At 47.4% G+C, this 11756-nt stretch overlaps 1 protein-coding gene and 1 pseudogene across 8 annotated transcripts in view; both read right to left on the bottom strand.

The window, feature by feature from the left end:
* Positions 1–2602: 2602 nt before the first annotated feature.
* LOC111724700 lies at positions 2603–4669 on the bottom strand (annotated as a pseudogene).
* A 2940-nt stretch (positions 4670–7609) lies between these two features.
* Positions 7610–11756, bottom strand: part of DLGAP4 (DLG associated protein 4) — an 88583-nt gene continuing 84436 nt past the window's right edge. For all 8 annotated transcript variants that reach the window (XM_023512154.1, XM_003788140.3, XM_003788139.3 and 5 more), the window contains 3 exons: positions 11445–11536; positions 10320–10475; positions 7610–9472 (listed from right to left, as the gene is read on the bottom strand). In XM_023512154.1, coding sequence (XP_023367922.1) covers positions 9254–9472; positions 10320–10475; positions 11445–11536 — 467 coding nt within the window. In that variant the 3' untranslated portion in view covers positions 7610–9253. The remainder of the gene's footprint in view (positions 9473–10319; positions 10476–11444; positions 11537–11756) is intronic.

Raw genomic sequence — 11756 nt, 5'->3', positions numbered from 1 at the left:
GTGGCTGGCGCCTTAGCCGGTTGAGCTATAGGCGCCGAGCCAGGAAGCGCGTGTTTTATGGAAGGAAAGTAGCTCCTCAGTGTGGGGATGTTATTCATTGCTTCTAAGAACCAAGAGAGGAGGGGGATGCTGGGGGGGAGTGTGTGCTGGAGTGGCTGGAGGGGACCACCCACGAGGGACATTTGGGCAGTTGGGGAGCAGCAGGAAGGCTATAGGGCAAGAGAGGGGTGGGAGAAGAGGCCTGAGATCCATGTGAGGCCGCTGTGAGCTGAAGGGTGGCAGGATGTGGTTTAGAGTTTGATAGAAACTCTTGTGTTGAAAATAGCCTGGAAGGGCCAGGGAGGGAAGCTGGGAGAGGAGCTATAAAGCAAGAGGCGATGTTGACCTAGGCTGGGTAGATATGGTAGTGATGAGAAGGGTTGGGGTTCTGAAAGTATTTTGAAGGTGCAGCCAACAGGACTTGGGGGTGGATGGGAGAGAGTGCGAAAGACAAGGCCTCGTTTGGCTGTGGTGGAATTAGAGAGGTCAATCTGTCATTTTCTAGGATGGAGGTAGCTGTGGGTGGAGCAGGTTTTGGGAGAGATTAGAAGTCCTGTTTTGGATAAAGTAATTAAAAAACTTTATTTTGAAATAATTTCAAGCTTACAATAAAGTTACAAGAATTGTACATTGTGCACCTTCATCAAGATTGTCCCATTGTTATCATTTGGCTTTATTATACCCTCGGTATATATGGGTGTGTCTCTCCCCAGCAACCATTTGAGAGTAATTTGCGTACATCTTGCTCTTTTATACCTAAGTATTCACTGATTATCTTCTAAAAAAGAGATTATTTTTTCAGAGTACAATTATTATCAAAGTCGTAAAATTTTTAACATTGATTTAATTATTTAATTTACAATCCATGTTCAGGTTGTGCCAATTATCCCAATAATGTCCTTTTTCTGGTTTAGGATCCAATCCAAGGTCATTTGTTGTCAAACTTCTTTAATCTCCCAGTTTCCTTTCTTTGTGTGTGTGGTCAAATATACACAACAAAATTACCCTTTCCACCGTTTTGAAATGCAGTTTTGTGGCATTAAGAACATTCACTTTGTTGTGAATCTTCAGCACCATCCATCTCTAGAGCTCTCATTTTTCCCAGCTCAAACTCTTGTGTCCATTCAACACTCACTCCCCAACCTCCCTTCCCCCAGCTCTGGCAACCATTATTCACTTTTGTTTCTATGAAGTTACCTACTCACAGGAACCTCATATAGTGAGGTTATATAGTGCAACCATATAGTATTTGTCCTTTGTAACGGGGTTATTTCACTCAGTATAATGTCCTCAAGGCTCATCCATGTTGTAGCATGTGCAGAATTTCCTTCCTTTTGAAGGCTCAGTAATATTCCTTTGTATATGTATCTCACATTTTGTTTATCCACATGTCATGGGTGGGCACTTTGTTGCTTCCATTTTTTGGCTATTCTGGATGATGTTCCTGTGAATATGGGTGTACAAATACCTTTTCAAGTCCCTGTTTTGGATATGTGCCCAGGAGTATAATTGCTGGAGTGTATAGTTATTCTATTTTTAATATTTTGAGGAACTGTTGCATCTGTTTTCTATGGTGGCTATACCATTTTAAATTCCCATCAACAGGGTTCCAGTTCCTTCACATACATGCTAACACTTACTATTTTCTGCCTTTTTTTTTTTTTTAATAATAGCTGTCCTAATGGGTATGAAGTGAGGTCTTGTTGTGATTTTGATTCGCATTCCCTAATGATGTTGAACATCTTTTCCTGTGCTTATTGGGCATTTGTATGTCTTCTTTAGAGATAGGTCTACTTAGATTCTTTGCCCATTTTATTATTTTTATTATTATTATTTTTTGAGACAGAGCCTATGTTGCCCTTGTAGAGTGCTGTGGCGACACAGCTCACAGCAACCTCAAATTCTTGGGCTTAAGCAAATTCTCTTGCCTCCGCCTCCCAAGTAGGTGGAACTACAGGCGGCTGCCACAACGCCTGGCTATTTTTGTTGTTATTGTCATTGTTGTTCAGCAGGCCCGGGCTGGGTTCGAACCCACCAGCCCAGGTGCATGTGGCCAGCACCCTAACCACTGAGCTACGGGCGCCAAGCCACTCTTCACCCATTTTACAATTTTTTTTGTTCTTTTTTTTATATTCTACCTATTACTATTATAACCTTACCTGATAAATGATTTGCAAATATTTGCTCCCATTCTGTGGGTTATCTTTTCATTTTTCTTTTCTAAAGGACACAGGGTCCTGCTCTGTTGCCCAAGCTGCAGTGTAGTGGCTGGATCATAGCTCACTGTAACTATAAAATATAATAATTACTTCCTTGCCTAACTGCCCTGGCTGGAACTTCCAGTACAGTATTTTTTTAATAGCAAACTTAGTATTTCAAATGAACAACAACAAAATAGTAACACTTACAGTATCTTAAGATAAATTGCCTTTGGATGGGAGCTTCTTTTCCAGTACTTTGAGTTGGGGGTCTACAAGACGTATCTAGAAAATTTACTACTGTGAACAATGAAGATTGCTTAGATCAAATGGGTGGAAGGGGAAGGGTCTGCAGTTCTTTTTGATTAATTGCTGTAACACGGTCCTTTAGGTGAACGAGGGAGTTACATATTTTCTTTACATATCATTAAGTGCTAAAGCTCTTGTAGGACATTGATGCTTTATGAATTCTGCCATTTTTCCTAGCACTGATATGGCTCTTGGGCTTACTACTCCATTAGAACTATTAACTCCCTTCTTTTTAGTTTCTGTTGCAAATCTTACATAGGAGAGTGCTTCTGGGTATTTAGTTCCACATTCTAATTTGAGACTGAATATTCAATTTTCATAAATTGTCCAAGCCTGTGGCAGCTGCCATCTATGTCACTCTACTATAGTATTGAATAGAGGTGGTTGGGGAGGACCTCTTATTCCTGATCTTTAGAAGCTTTCATTCTTTCACCATTAAATATGATTTTATCTGTGGATATATATATTTTTTGTAGACGCACTTTATTTTTTTTGAGACAGAGTCTATATTGCCCTCAGTAGAGTGCGATGGCGTCACAGCTCACAGCAACCTCCAACTCTTAGGCTTAAGCGATTCTCTTGCCTCAGCCTCCCAAGCTACTGAGACTAAAGGCTTCCGCCACAACGCCTGGCTATCTTTTGTTGCAGTTGTCATGGCTGTTTAGCTGGCCAGGGCTGGGTTTGAACCCACCACCTTCGGTGTATGTAGCTGGTGCCATAACCCCTGTGCTACGGGTGCCAAACCAGTGTAGATGTACTTTAAAGCTTGAAGAACTCTTCTTCCTAGTTTGTTGAGTGGTTTTTTTTTATGAATGGCCTTTAGATTTTGTCAAATGCTTTTTTATTGAGATGTCTTTAGTCACTTAGTTTGGAACTCTTCCTCAGCTTTTGTCTTTTGTAACAGTGACGTTTTTGGAGAGTCCAGACCAGGCACTTGGTGTCTCCCATGATTATCTTTAGGTTATTTTATATATTTATTTGTTTGTTTGAGATGGAATGAGACTCTCTCGCCCTGGGTAGAGTGCTGTTGCATCATAGCTCACAGCAACCACAAATTCTTGGACTCAAGTGATCCTCTTAGCCTCCCAAGTAGCTGAGACTACACGTGCCTGCTATAATGTCTATTTTTTTTTTTTAGAGAAAGTGGGTCTTGCTCTTGCTCAGGCTAGTCTTGAAGTCCTGAGCTCAACTAATCCACCCAGTCAGTCTCCCAGAGTGCTAGGATTACAGGCGTAAGCCACTGTGTCCGGCCCAGGTTATGGGTTTTTGACAGAAAGACCGAGTATGTTGTACCTTTCTCAGTACATCGTATCAGGAAACATGTATTAGTCATTGGTAATAGTAACTTGGACCACCTAGTTAAGGTAGTATCTGCCAGTACCTTTGCCCATTGTGAAGTTACTATTTTTCCCCTTTGTAATTAATATATTCATTAATAAGTTAATTTGTGGCTGGGCATGGTGGTTCACACCTATAATCCTAGCACTATGGGAGGCTGAGGTGGGTGGATCACTGAGCAAGACTGAGATCCTGTTTCCAGTAAGAGAAAAAAAAAAGTAGAAAAACTAGCCAGGTGTTGTGGCAGATGCCTATAGTTCCAGCTACTTGGGAGGTTGAGGCAAGAGGATCGCTTGAGCCAGAGTTTGAGGCTGCTGTGAGCTATGATGACAGTGATGACATGCCATGGCACTCTACGCTGGATGACAGAGTGAGACAGTGTTTCAAAAAAAAAAAAGTTATTTGTGGGGTGCTGAGTTGGGACTGTGAATAGAATTCTCACCCAATGCTTTTAACATCCACTGATGATTCAGTTGTTATGACAGTGGTTGCCAAATGGTGATTTCCCAGCTCCTTCTGAATTCTTTTTATTTTTATTAGTTGGTATACAAGTTAGTTTTGAAATTATTTCTTGGTATCCAAGTGGAGATATTGAGTGGGAAGTGTGGACTTAGAGAAAAGATAATATAGGCTGCAGATTTAGATGTGAGAGTTGCCGGTCTACAGAAGGTGAAAGCCATAAGGCAGCTGAGGGACCCCCAAAGGCCCATCTCCCCTGTGGGCCCCAGGAGCTTCTCTCACCTGGGCTCTGCTGACCCTGTGCTCACTGTGCCTTCCACTGCCATAGCTAGGAGTATTCCTGCTCATCCTTCAAGGCCCAGTTCAAGTATTGTCTTCTCTGCAAACTATACCCTCCTCCGAGGTTCTTCATTTGCGAAACAACAATTCTTGAGCTCTACTCTGCTAAGCACTGAGATCTGGAAAAGAGACTCGATTCCTGCTCTTGGGAGCCTACCATTTTTTTAAGAGAAGGAATCTCGCTGTGTTGTCCAGGTTGGCGTGCAGCGGCTATTCATGGGAGCGATGATAGTGCACCATAACCTCAACTCCTGATCTCAAGGGATACTCTCACCTCAGCCTCCCCATAGCTGGGATGATAGGGGTGTGCCACCTGAAAATGGGAGTACACCATCTTCTGGGAAGAGATAGATATTCACATGTAATTACACAGATACAAACGTCATCACATCCATGGCAACAACAAAGAACAGCAGCCCCTGGCCTGGACAAGGTGCTTTGGGAGTTTCCCTGAGGTAATGCCAACTGACACAAGAGCAGAGGCAAGAACAGATGCCAGCTTCATCAGGGGACAGCCAGGGGTATGTGCAGGGCTGCTGAGGGCAGGGCACAGGGGATGGACTGTCACTGCAGGTATAGCTAGCGAGAGGGGCAATGGCCTCCAAGGCTAAAGTAAGGCAGCCTCGTCTTCTCCTATAGGCATAAGCAGCCCACACAGGGTTTTAAATGAGGGTGATGCCACCCAATTGGCATTTTGAAAAGCCTCCCTGGCTGCCATATGGAAGGAGCAGGAGACACAGCTTTAAATCCCATTCCACTGCTACTGTACCTCAACAGCATCTACCCACGCAGGCCCCTAGTAGTAGTGGCTTTGTTTTGCTGTTCTGTTTGTAAGGCTCCTGGACCCAGTGCTGCTCCTGGCATTAACTGAGCCTTCTCTTCTAGGCCAAGGGTGGGGACCCCACAACTGTGGAGACCTGCAACCTGGGCCTCCCTACTCTTAGACCTGCAGCCCCATGTGGGGTTCTTAGTGACCCAGGGGGCTTACAGTCTCTGTTCCCTGAGCCTCCTCCCTGGTCATCCTGCAGCCTTCAGAAGCATCTCTCCTGTCCTGGTCCTCTCTCAAGGAACAGATTTTGGAAATGCAGAAGCTAAGGACTCATCAGCTTCTTTGGGAAGCTGCTGTTAACCTTTCCCTGAAGCGACATCCTCCCTGATGGAACAGGATAAAGAGATGGGCCGTCATTTAAGTCATATTCTTGTCAAAACCATTAAATCTGAATTAGGTCATGAGAAAACAGATAAATCCAAATATGAAACATTCTGTAAGATGCTTAGATACTCTAAAAAGTTAACATCTTAAAAAACAAGGTGAGGAAACTTTCTGATTTCAAGAGGCTAAAGCGACAAGGTAACTGAAAGCATTGACTGTGCCTTAATTAAAAGGGAAAAGCCATAAAGAGCATTACTGGGGGCCACTGGAGTATGGACTGCGCTTCAGGTGATAGTGATAGTGGGCTCTAAGTGCCTTCCCAGTGAGGGAGGTGCTTCTTGCTTTGTTTAATTTGAGGATGATGGTGGTTACTGTTTGTGCAGGAAGGTCCTTGTTCTTAGACATTGGACATTTCCTATCAACTTTCATATGGCTCTGAAGGAAAACTGCACTGTACAGATCTGAGAGGGGTAATGGTGATTCTGGCTGACGGGCATGCTATTACTTTTACCTGGGGAAGGGGCTGGGTCCTTCTACTGCACACTGGACGCCCAGTACCCTGCCCTGTGATTCAGATACAGGTAGGGCAGGAGACCCTGGTCTAACTTGCAAAGCCTTTCCCTGTGCGGGGCAGAGGGTCAAGCTGGGCTGCCAGCTAGACAGTGGCCCTCAAGTGTAGTTTGGCTTCACCCCTGCATTTATTCAGGTCAGAATATCTGGCTCAATGTTGGATATAGGAATGCAGATGGGGTTTGAAGCAACCTGAAATCTCTTCACTTACCCTTCAGTCACCCCCAGCTGGGTGTCAGGGCAGGAGGAGGTCAGGAAGGTGCCAGCCCAGCCCAGGGGTTAATCAGAGCTACCTGTGATCAGTAGCCGGCAGAGGCATACTGGGATCCAGGAAGGAGTGAAAATGCTCTGAGCACATAGTGGTATGAGCTCACAGGGGCCCAACTAGGGACAGGCTGGGTAGCCTGAGCATCATCACTCTTGGGAAGGCAGGGGTGTGCATCCTCTGGGCCTGAGGCCACCAGCATCTTGGCTGGTTTAGGACCAAGGAAGGAAACCAGGTAACTGTGGCTGTCTGAGGCTGGCCCAGCAACTTTCTAAAAGGCTTGTTCCTTCCACCAGGGTTTGGTTCCTGCTGTCCCTTATGCCTGGAATGCACTTTCCCTCACCTACATCTTTCACCAGCATGCTCCTGCACAGACTGGGCTTGGTGCTTGAGGCTGGACAGCCTCATTCTGCACCATTTTGTTTTTGTCACCTGTCAGAGACACGAATTCATTTATGTCGTGTTCATCATCTGTCTCCCCCACTGAGAGTAGCTCTGCGCGCAGCCTGCCTGGTGCTGGCCTGCTGGGGTAGGCACTCGATAGCACTTTAGTGTGTGCAGCTGCCTGGGGGACTAAGAACCCCCTCCCAGGAGATGTGCCAACAATCTGGGTATGCAGAGGGGTGCGACTTGTCAGCTTGAGTGGCCTTTATCAGCCATCCTGGATCCCACAATAGCAACTGACTATTAAGCACTTGTTTCTCACAGGAAGCTGGTGAGGTAAATGTTACATGCTCATTTTCAGATGAGGGGCCAGCTTAGTTTTTTGCCCAGGGTCACAGAGCTGGTGCATGGAATTATGGTTTGTACTCATGTCAGCCTGTCTCCACAGAGCTGCATTTTGGGCAGGGTTCTGTCCTACTTTCTTGGGGGTGCCCATTCCTGCCCTGCTTCTCTAAGCCTGGCTCATCCCACTGCAATAACACCATGAGCCCTTGGTACACATTACCTCATTTATTCTCACAACATGCCTGTGAGGTAGGGAGGGGCAGGGACTGTCCCCATTTTACAGAGGAGGAAGTTGAGGCACACAGAGGTCAGGTGACTTGCCCAAGGTCACAGACGGCGGCCAAGCTGGAATGGGGCCCAGAGCAGGCCCTTGGTTCACCCAGGGGAGGGTACCCCCTGCAGCAAGTGCTGGACAAGAGGGTGTCTCCAATGCCATAGAGTCGTATACACAGTATAGCAGCCCCATGTGTGCCGAGCTCGCTGCTGGGCTTAGCCCTGCCCAGACGCCTGCACTTGCCCTGCCCTCCACCACCCTGCCCTGCAAGCCCAGGCCATTGCAGCTTGGGGCTCATGATGCTTGGGAGTGAGGAGTTGGGGAAGGGGAGAGGAAAGGATGACTGGGATTAAAAAAAAAAAAAAAAAAAAAAAGAACAGAACAGAAAACTCAGAGGCTGGGCAGAGGGTGAGAGACCAAAAAAAAGGGCTGCTTACACACAAGGTATATATTTTTACACACACTTGTACATACACCTATATAGTACATGTAAAAATATATGCTATTCACACACCCGCCTCCTGCCAGGTGCCCCGAGATCCAGCAGCGGCGGCGCTGGTGGGCAGGGGTGAGCAGATGGGCGTTTGTTAAATATACACTCTAAGGTCTATGTGCATATGTACACATACATACAGACATTGCCGCCTGTCCCTCGGGTACTGTACACAGGCGTGGCCGAGGACAGACAATCCCCTGGAAAATGGGGTCCCTCTCGAGTGCCCCCTGGAAGCCACTCTGAGTCCTAGATTTTGCTGAAGGAAGAAGGGGCTGGAGAGGAGAAGGCGCGAGTCTGGAGCGTGATAACTGTGGCTTCATCTCATTTCCCCCTCAAGATAAAACCTCCTTCATCTGCTCAGAAGCAAATCCTGCCGGACACTGCCCAGGGTTGGCGGGTCACAGCAGTGGGTGCCCTGTGAGGAACCACCATCTGCATGTGTGCGCGCGTGTAAGACCGTGTGTGAGCACTGGGCAGGGGAGGGAAGGGACACATGTCCATCACTCTGTCCTCTGGGCCCTCAACCGCAAAAAGAGTTGAGAACCAGAAAGCCACTTGCCACGATGGTCACACCACTGTGTGAGCTCTGAAGGGAAAAGAGAAAAACGTAAAAATGAAAATCCAAGGTCACAGAGCAGGGGCAGCTGGGAAATGAAGGAAGGACATGGCAGGTGCCCAAGGCTGCCCTTGGACTGTCGTCATCTTGTAAACAAGCTAGTTTTAAGTTCTCATCAGATAGATCGAGTAAAAAGACTGCAGTCTGAGGCTGGGCCGGGGCGTCGCCAACCTGAAGTCCATCTATCTAGTCCACCACGGCCAGTGAAAGGAAAAAGAAAAGTTTTCTAGTTTTGTGATTTTTGTTGACTTTTGTGTGTGAAATCTTCATAATCTAAAGCTGAGAGGGACCCAAAAAAGCCAAATTGTGAGCCCTTGTATGCATCAATTTGAAAGTTGGCTCAGGGTCTCTAGACAGAATAACCACACTAAACGTTGAGAAAATTGTGTTCCATTTGCATTTAGTTTTTGTGTATGTGGTTGTTTTGTTTTAAATGAGTTAAGATCGTTTAATTCCTCCTTCCTGGTCTCAGAGCCTGGTCTGGGCCTCCGGGACATAAATCTCGATGCTGTCCGCGCTCTCTGTGGCTGAGTTCTGCCGCACGGAAGCTGCCCGCTTGGCCGCCAGGAGTCTCTTGCGGGCCTCCTGACGCTGCTTGTCCCCAGCATCTGAGGCCTTGTCGCGGCTCATGGCTGGCTTGGATTTGGCTGGCTTCTTTGGGACTGGAGGGGGTGGTTTCTTCTCTTCCTTTAGTGAGACAGTGAGGAGGGAACAAAAATAAAACAAAGGTGCCACGTTCTGTGTGGCACTATCCCCTACTGTATGCTGGCAGCTGGCGTTTCTATCCCACCCTCCCCGCACTGGCCACAAGCAACACGCGTTGGAATTAGGAAGCCACAAGAAGCGATGATAGTGGGTAGTAGCACAAGGCACAGGAGCAAAAGCGAGCTTAGAATCCTAGAGTGTTCTAGCAGGAAAGGATGGACAGATTAGCTGTTCTTACCCCTGCTTTGGGAGCCTGAGATGGGCAGTGTGAATTAGCCTGTGTCATGTACCCAGAGATGGGACTTAAATTCAGGGCTTTCAACTTCCAGGTCATATTTCACATGCTATTCTAGGGATTAGAACTTACAAGGGCCACAGTCTAATATCAGCAGTGGTCACTGGTTTTCCCTGGTTTAAAGAGGGAAGCCTCAGGGAAGAGGTTGGCCACCACAAGGAGCAGAAGTGGCTCCAGATGCCCATACTCTTGGCAGCACAGCCCCAGAGAAGGGACCATTTTGCTGCCTCCTAAATTCCAACAGCCATGTCTACATTAATGCTTGAGGCTGTGGGTGGCATGTCTCTCCTGGGGCCCCCCTTTCTGAACATGCAGGGCAGGACGGCATGCTTCAGGGGGCAGCCTCAACTACACAGAGCGAGCGGCATGCTGGACGAGTGCCAAGCATGGACCCCACGCAGTGATGGATGTGAGCCCCCAGCTCAAAGACGACACACGGAGAAGGGAGCCAAGCAGCACTGACCGATGTGGGCAGCGTTATTGCCGACCAGGAATTTGTCCCTGGACTTCCCCTCCGCACTGCTCCATGCTCACCTTCCTCTTCTCGGGGGTCTCCACCAGCTGCCAGCTGTTGGCCTTGAGGTGGTAGAGTTCGTCAAACTTCATGCTGATGTCCTCAATGGACAGCTGCAGCAGGTCCCAGAACCCTGCCAGGTCCTGGGCTGTTGGACGTGGGTTGGCATCAGGGTTCTGTGGGCCAGATGGGGATCAGTGGGGCCAGCAAGGCAGAGGCCTAGCCTGTCCCCCCACCCCGAGCATGGTCCCCCTGGCCCTGTCAGTACTGGGTGGGGGCTCTGGAGACCTGGTCTTGCTCCTTTGTTCCCAGGTTAGTATCTGTATGCATGAGTAAAGCCAGCTGCTGGTCAGTGCCAGTCCTGATAATGGTGGGGGATCTTTGGGACAAAGGGAAGGTCCCATCATGAGTAGGCCCTGCACACACATCTGAACCAAGGTCACTGTCGGGGTATGGCAAGGAAAGTGTTCATGTCCCTAATGTATGCCATGTAGACAACTAACTGTCCGTCCTCATTTTACAGGGAGGAAGCAGAAGCTCTTGGCCATCGTCTCACAGTGATGTAAGAAGCAGCCAGGATTCACTCCCAGGTGGGTATGATCACAGAGTTCTTGTTGTTTCCCTCCCATCATTCTGTTCTGTGACAACACAACCCCCAAATCTCCACAAGGCCTAGAGACACTCTCCATCGCCTCCACCCCCAGGCTAGATGGAGAGAGACTTCCATCGGCAAAGCGGCCTAGACCTCTGCTTCTGGTCCCAGCAGTGCAAGCTCCCCTAACAGGTAAGGAAGGGCAGGGATAAGGATACCCACCAAACCCAGTGGTGTTATTTTAGTTCTTACCTTGAGCATCGTCTTAGATACAGAATAGATTTCGTATCCTAACTTTTATTATATCAAAGTTCCATTTTCTATTTAAGCAGTACTAGACATCTGATAGAGGGTGACTGGCCCCCTTCTTGTGCTAGACACTGACAACACTGCTGTCATCCTTTTAGCGCCACAAGAAGCAGCACCTTCTCCATGCTATGGAGGTGGTCACCGAGGCTTAGAGGGGCTGGCTGGTGCACAGGCAGGCCCATCTAGTTGGGGGAATCTGGTGGGCAGCCAAACCTTTCTGTAGAGGAAGAAGAATCACACTCACCAAGTTTTGCTCACAGAGGCCCCGGAACTGCTGGAATTTCTGGGACATCAATAGTTGGGCACTGCCCACCGCACTGAGGACTTTTCCTAAGACTGAGAAAGAAAAGGTAGAAAAAGACTGATGGAAAGTGGGATCCGGGTTATAGCTTTCATCTCCCCCTGCACTCCCTTAGGACAAAACCATTATTAATTATTTGGTGATAGCAGTGACTCTTCCTTTTATTTACACATTAATCTACTTTCACTGAGAAAAATGCAAACAATACAGATAAAGTGAACCCCACCCTATAGTTTCCTAAGTATATTTTCTTTT

Source organism: Otolemur garnettii, unplaced genomic scaffold, assembly GCF_000181295.1.
Source record: "Otolemur garnettii isolate 467f Iridium unplaced genomic scaffold, OtoGar3 scaffold00025, whole genome shotgun sequence".
Taxonomy (NCBI): Eukaryota; Metazoa; Chordata; class Mammalia; order Primates; family Galagidae; genus Otolemur; species Otolemur garnettii.
Note: the sequence above shows the minus strand (reverse complement) of the source record. Positions and strands in the feature narration are given on the sequence as shown.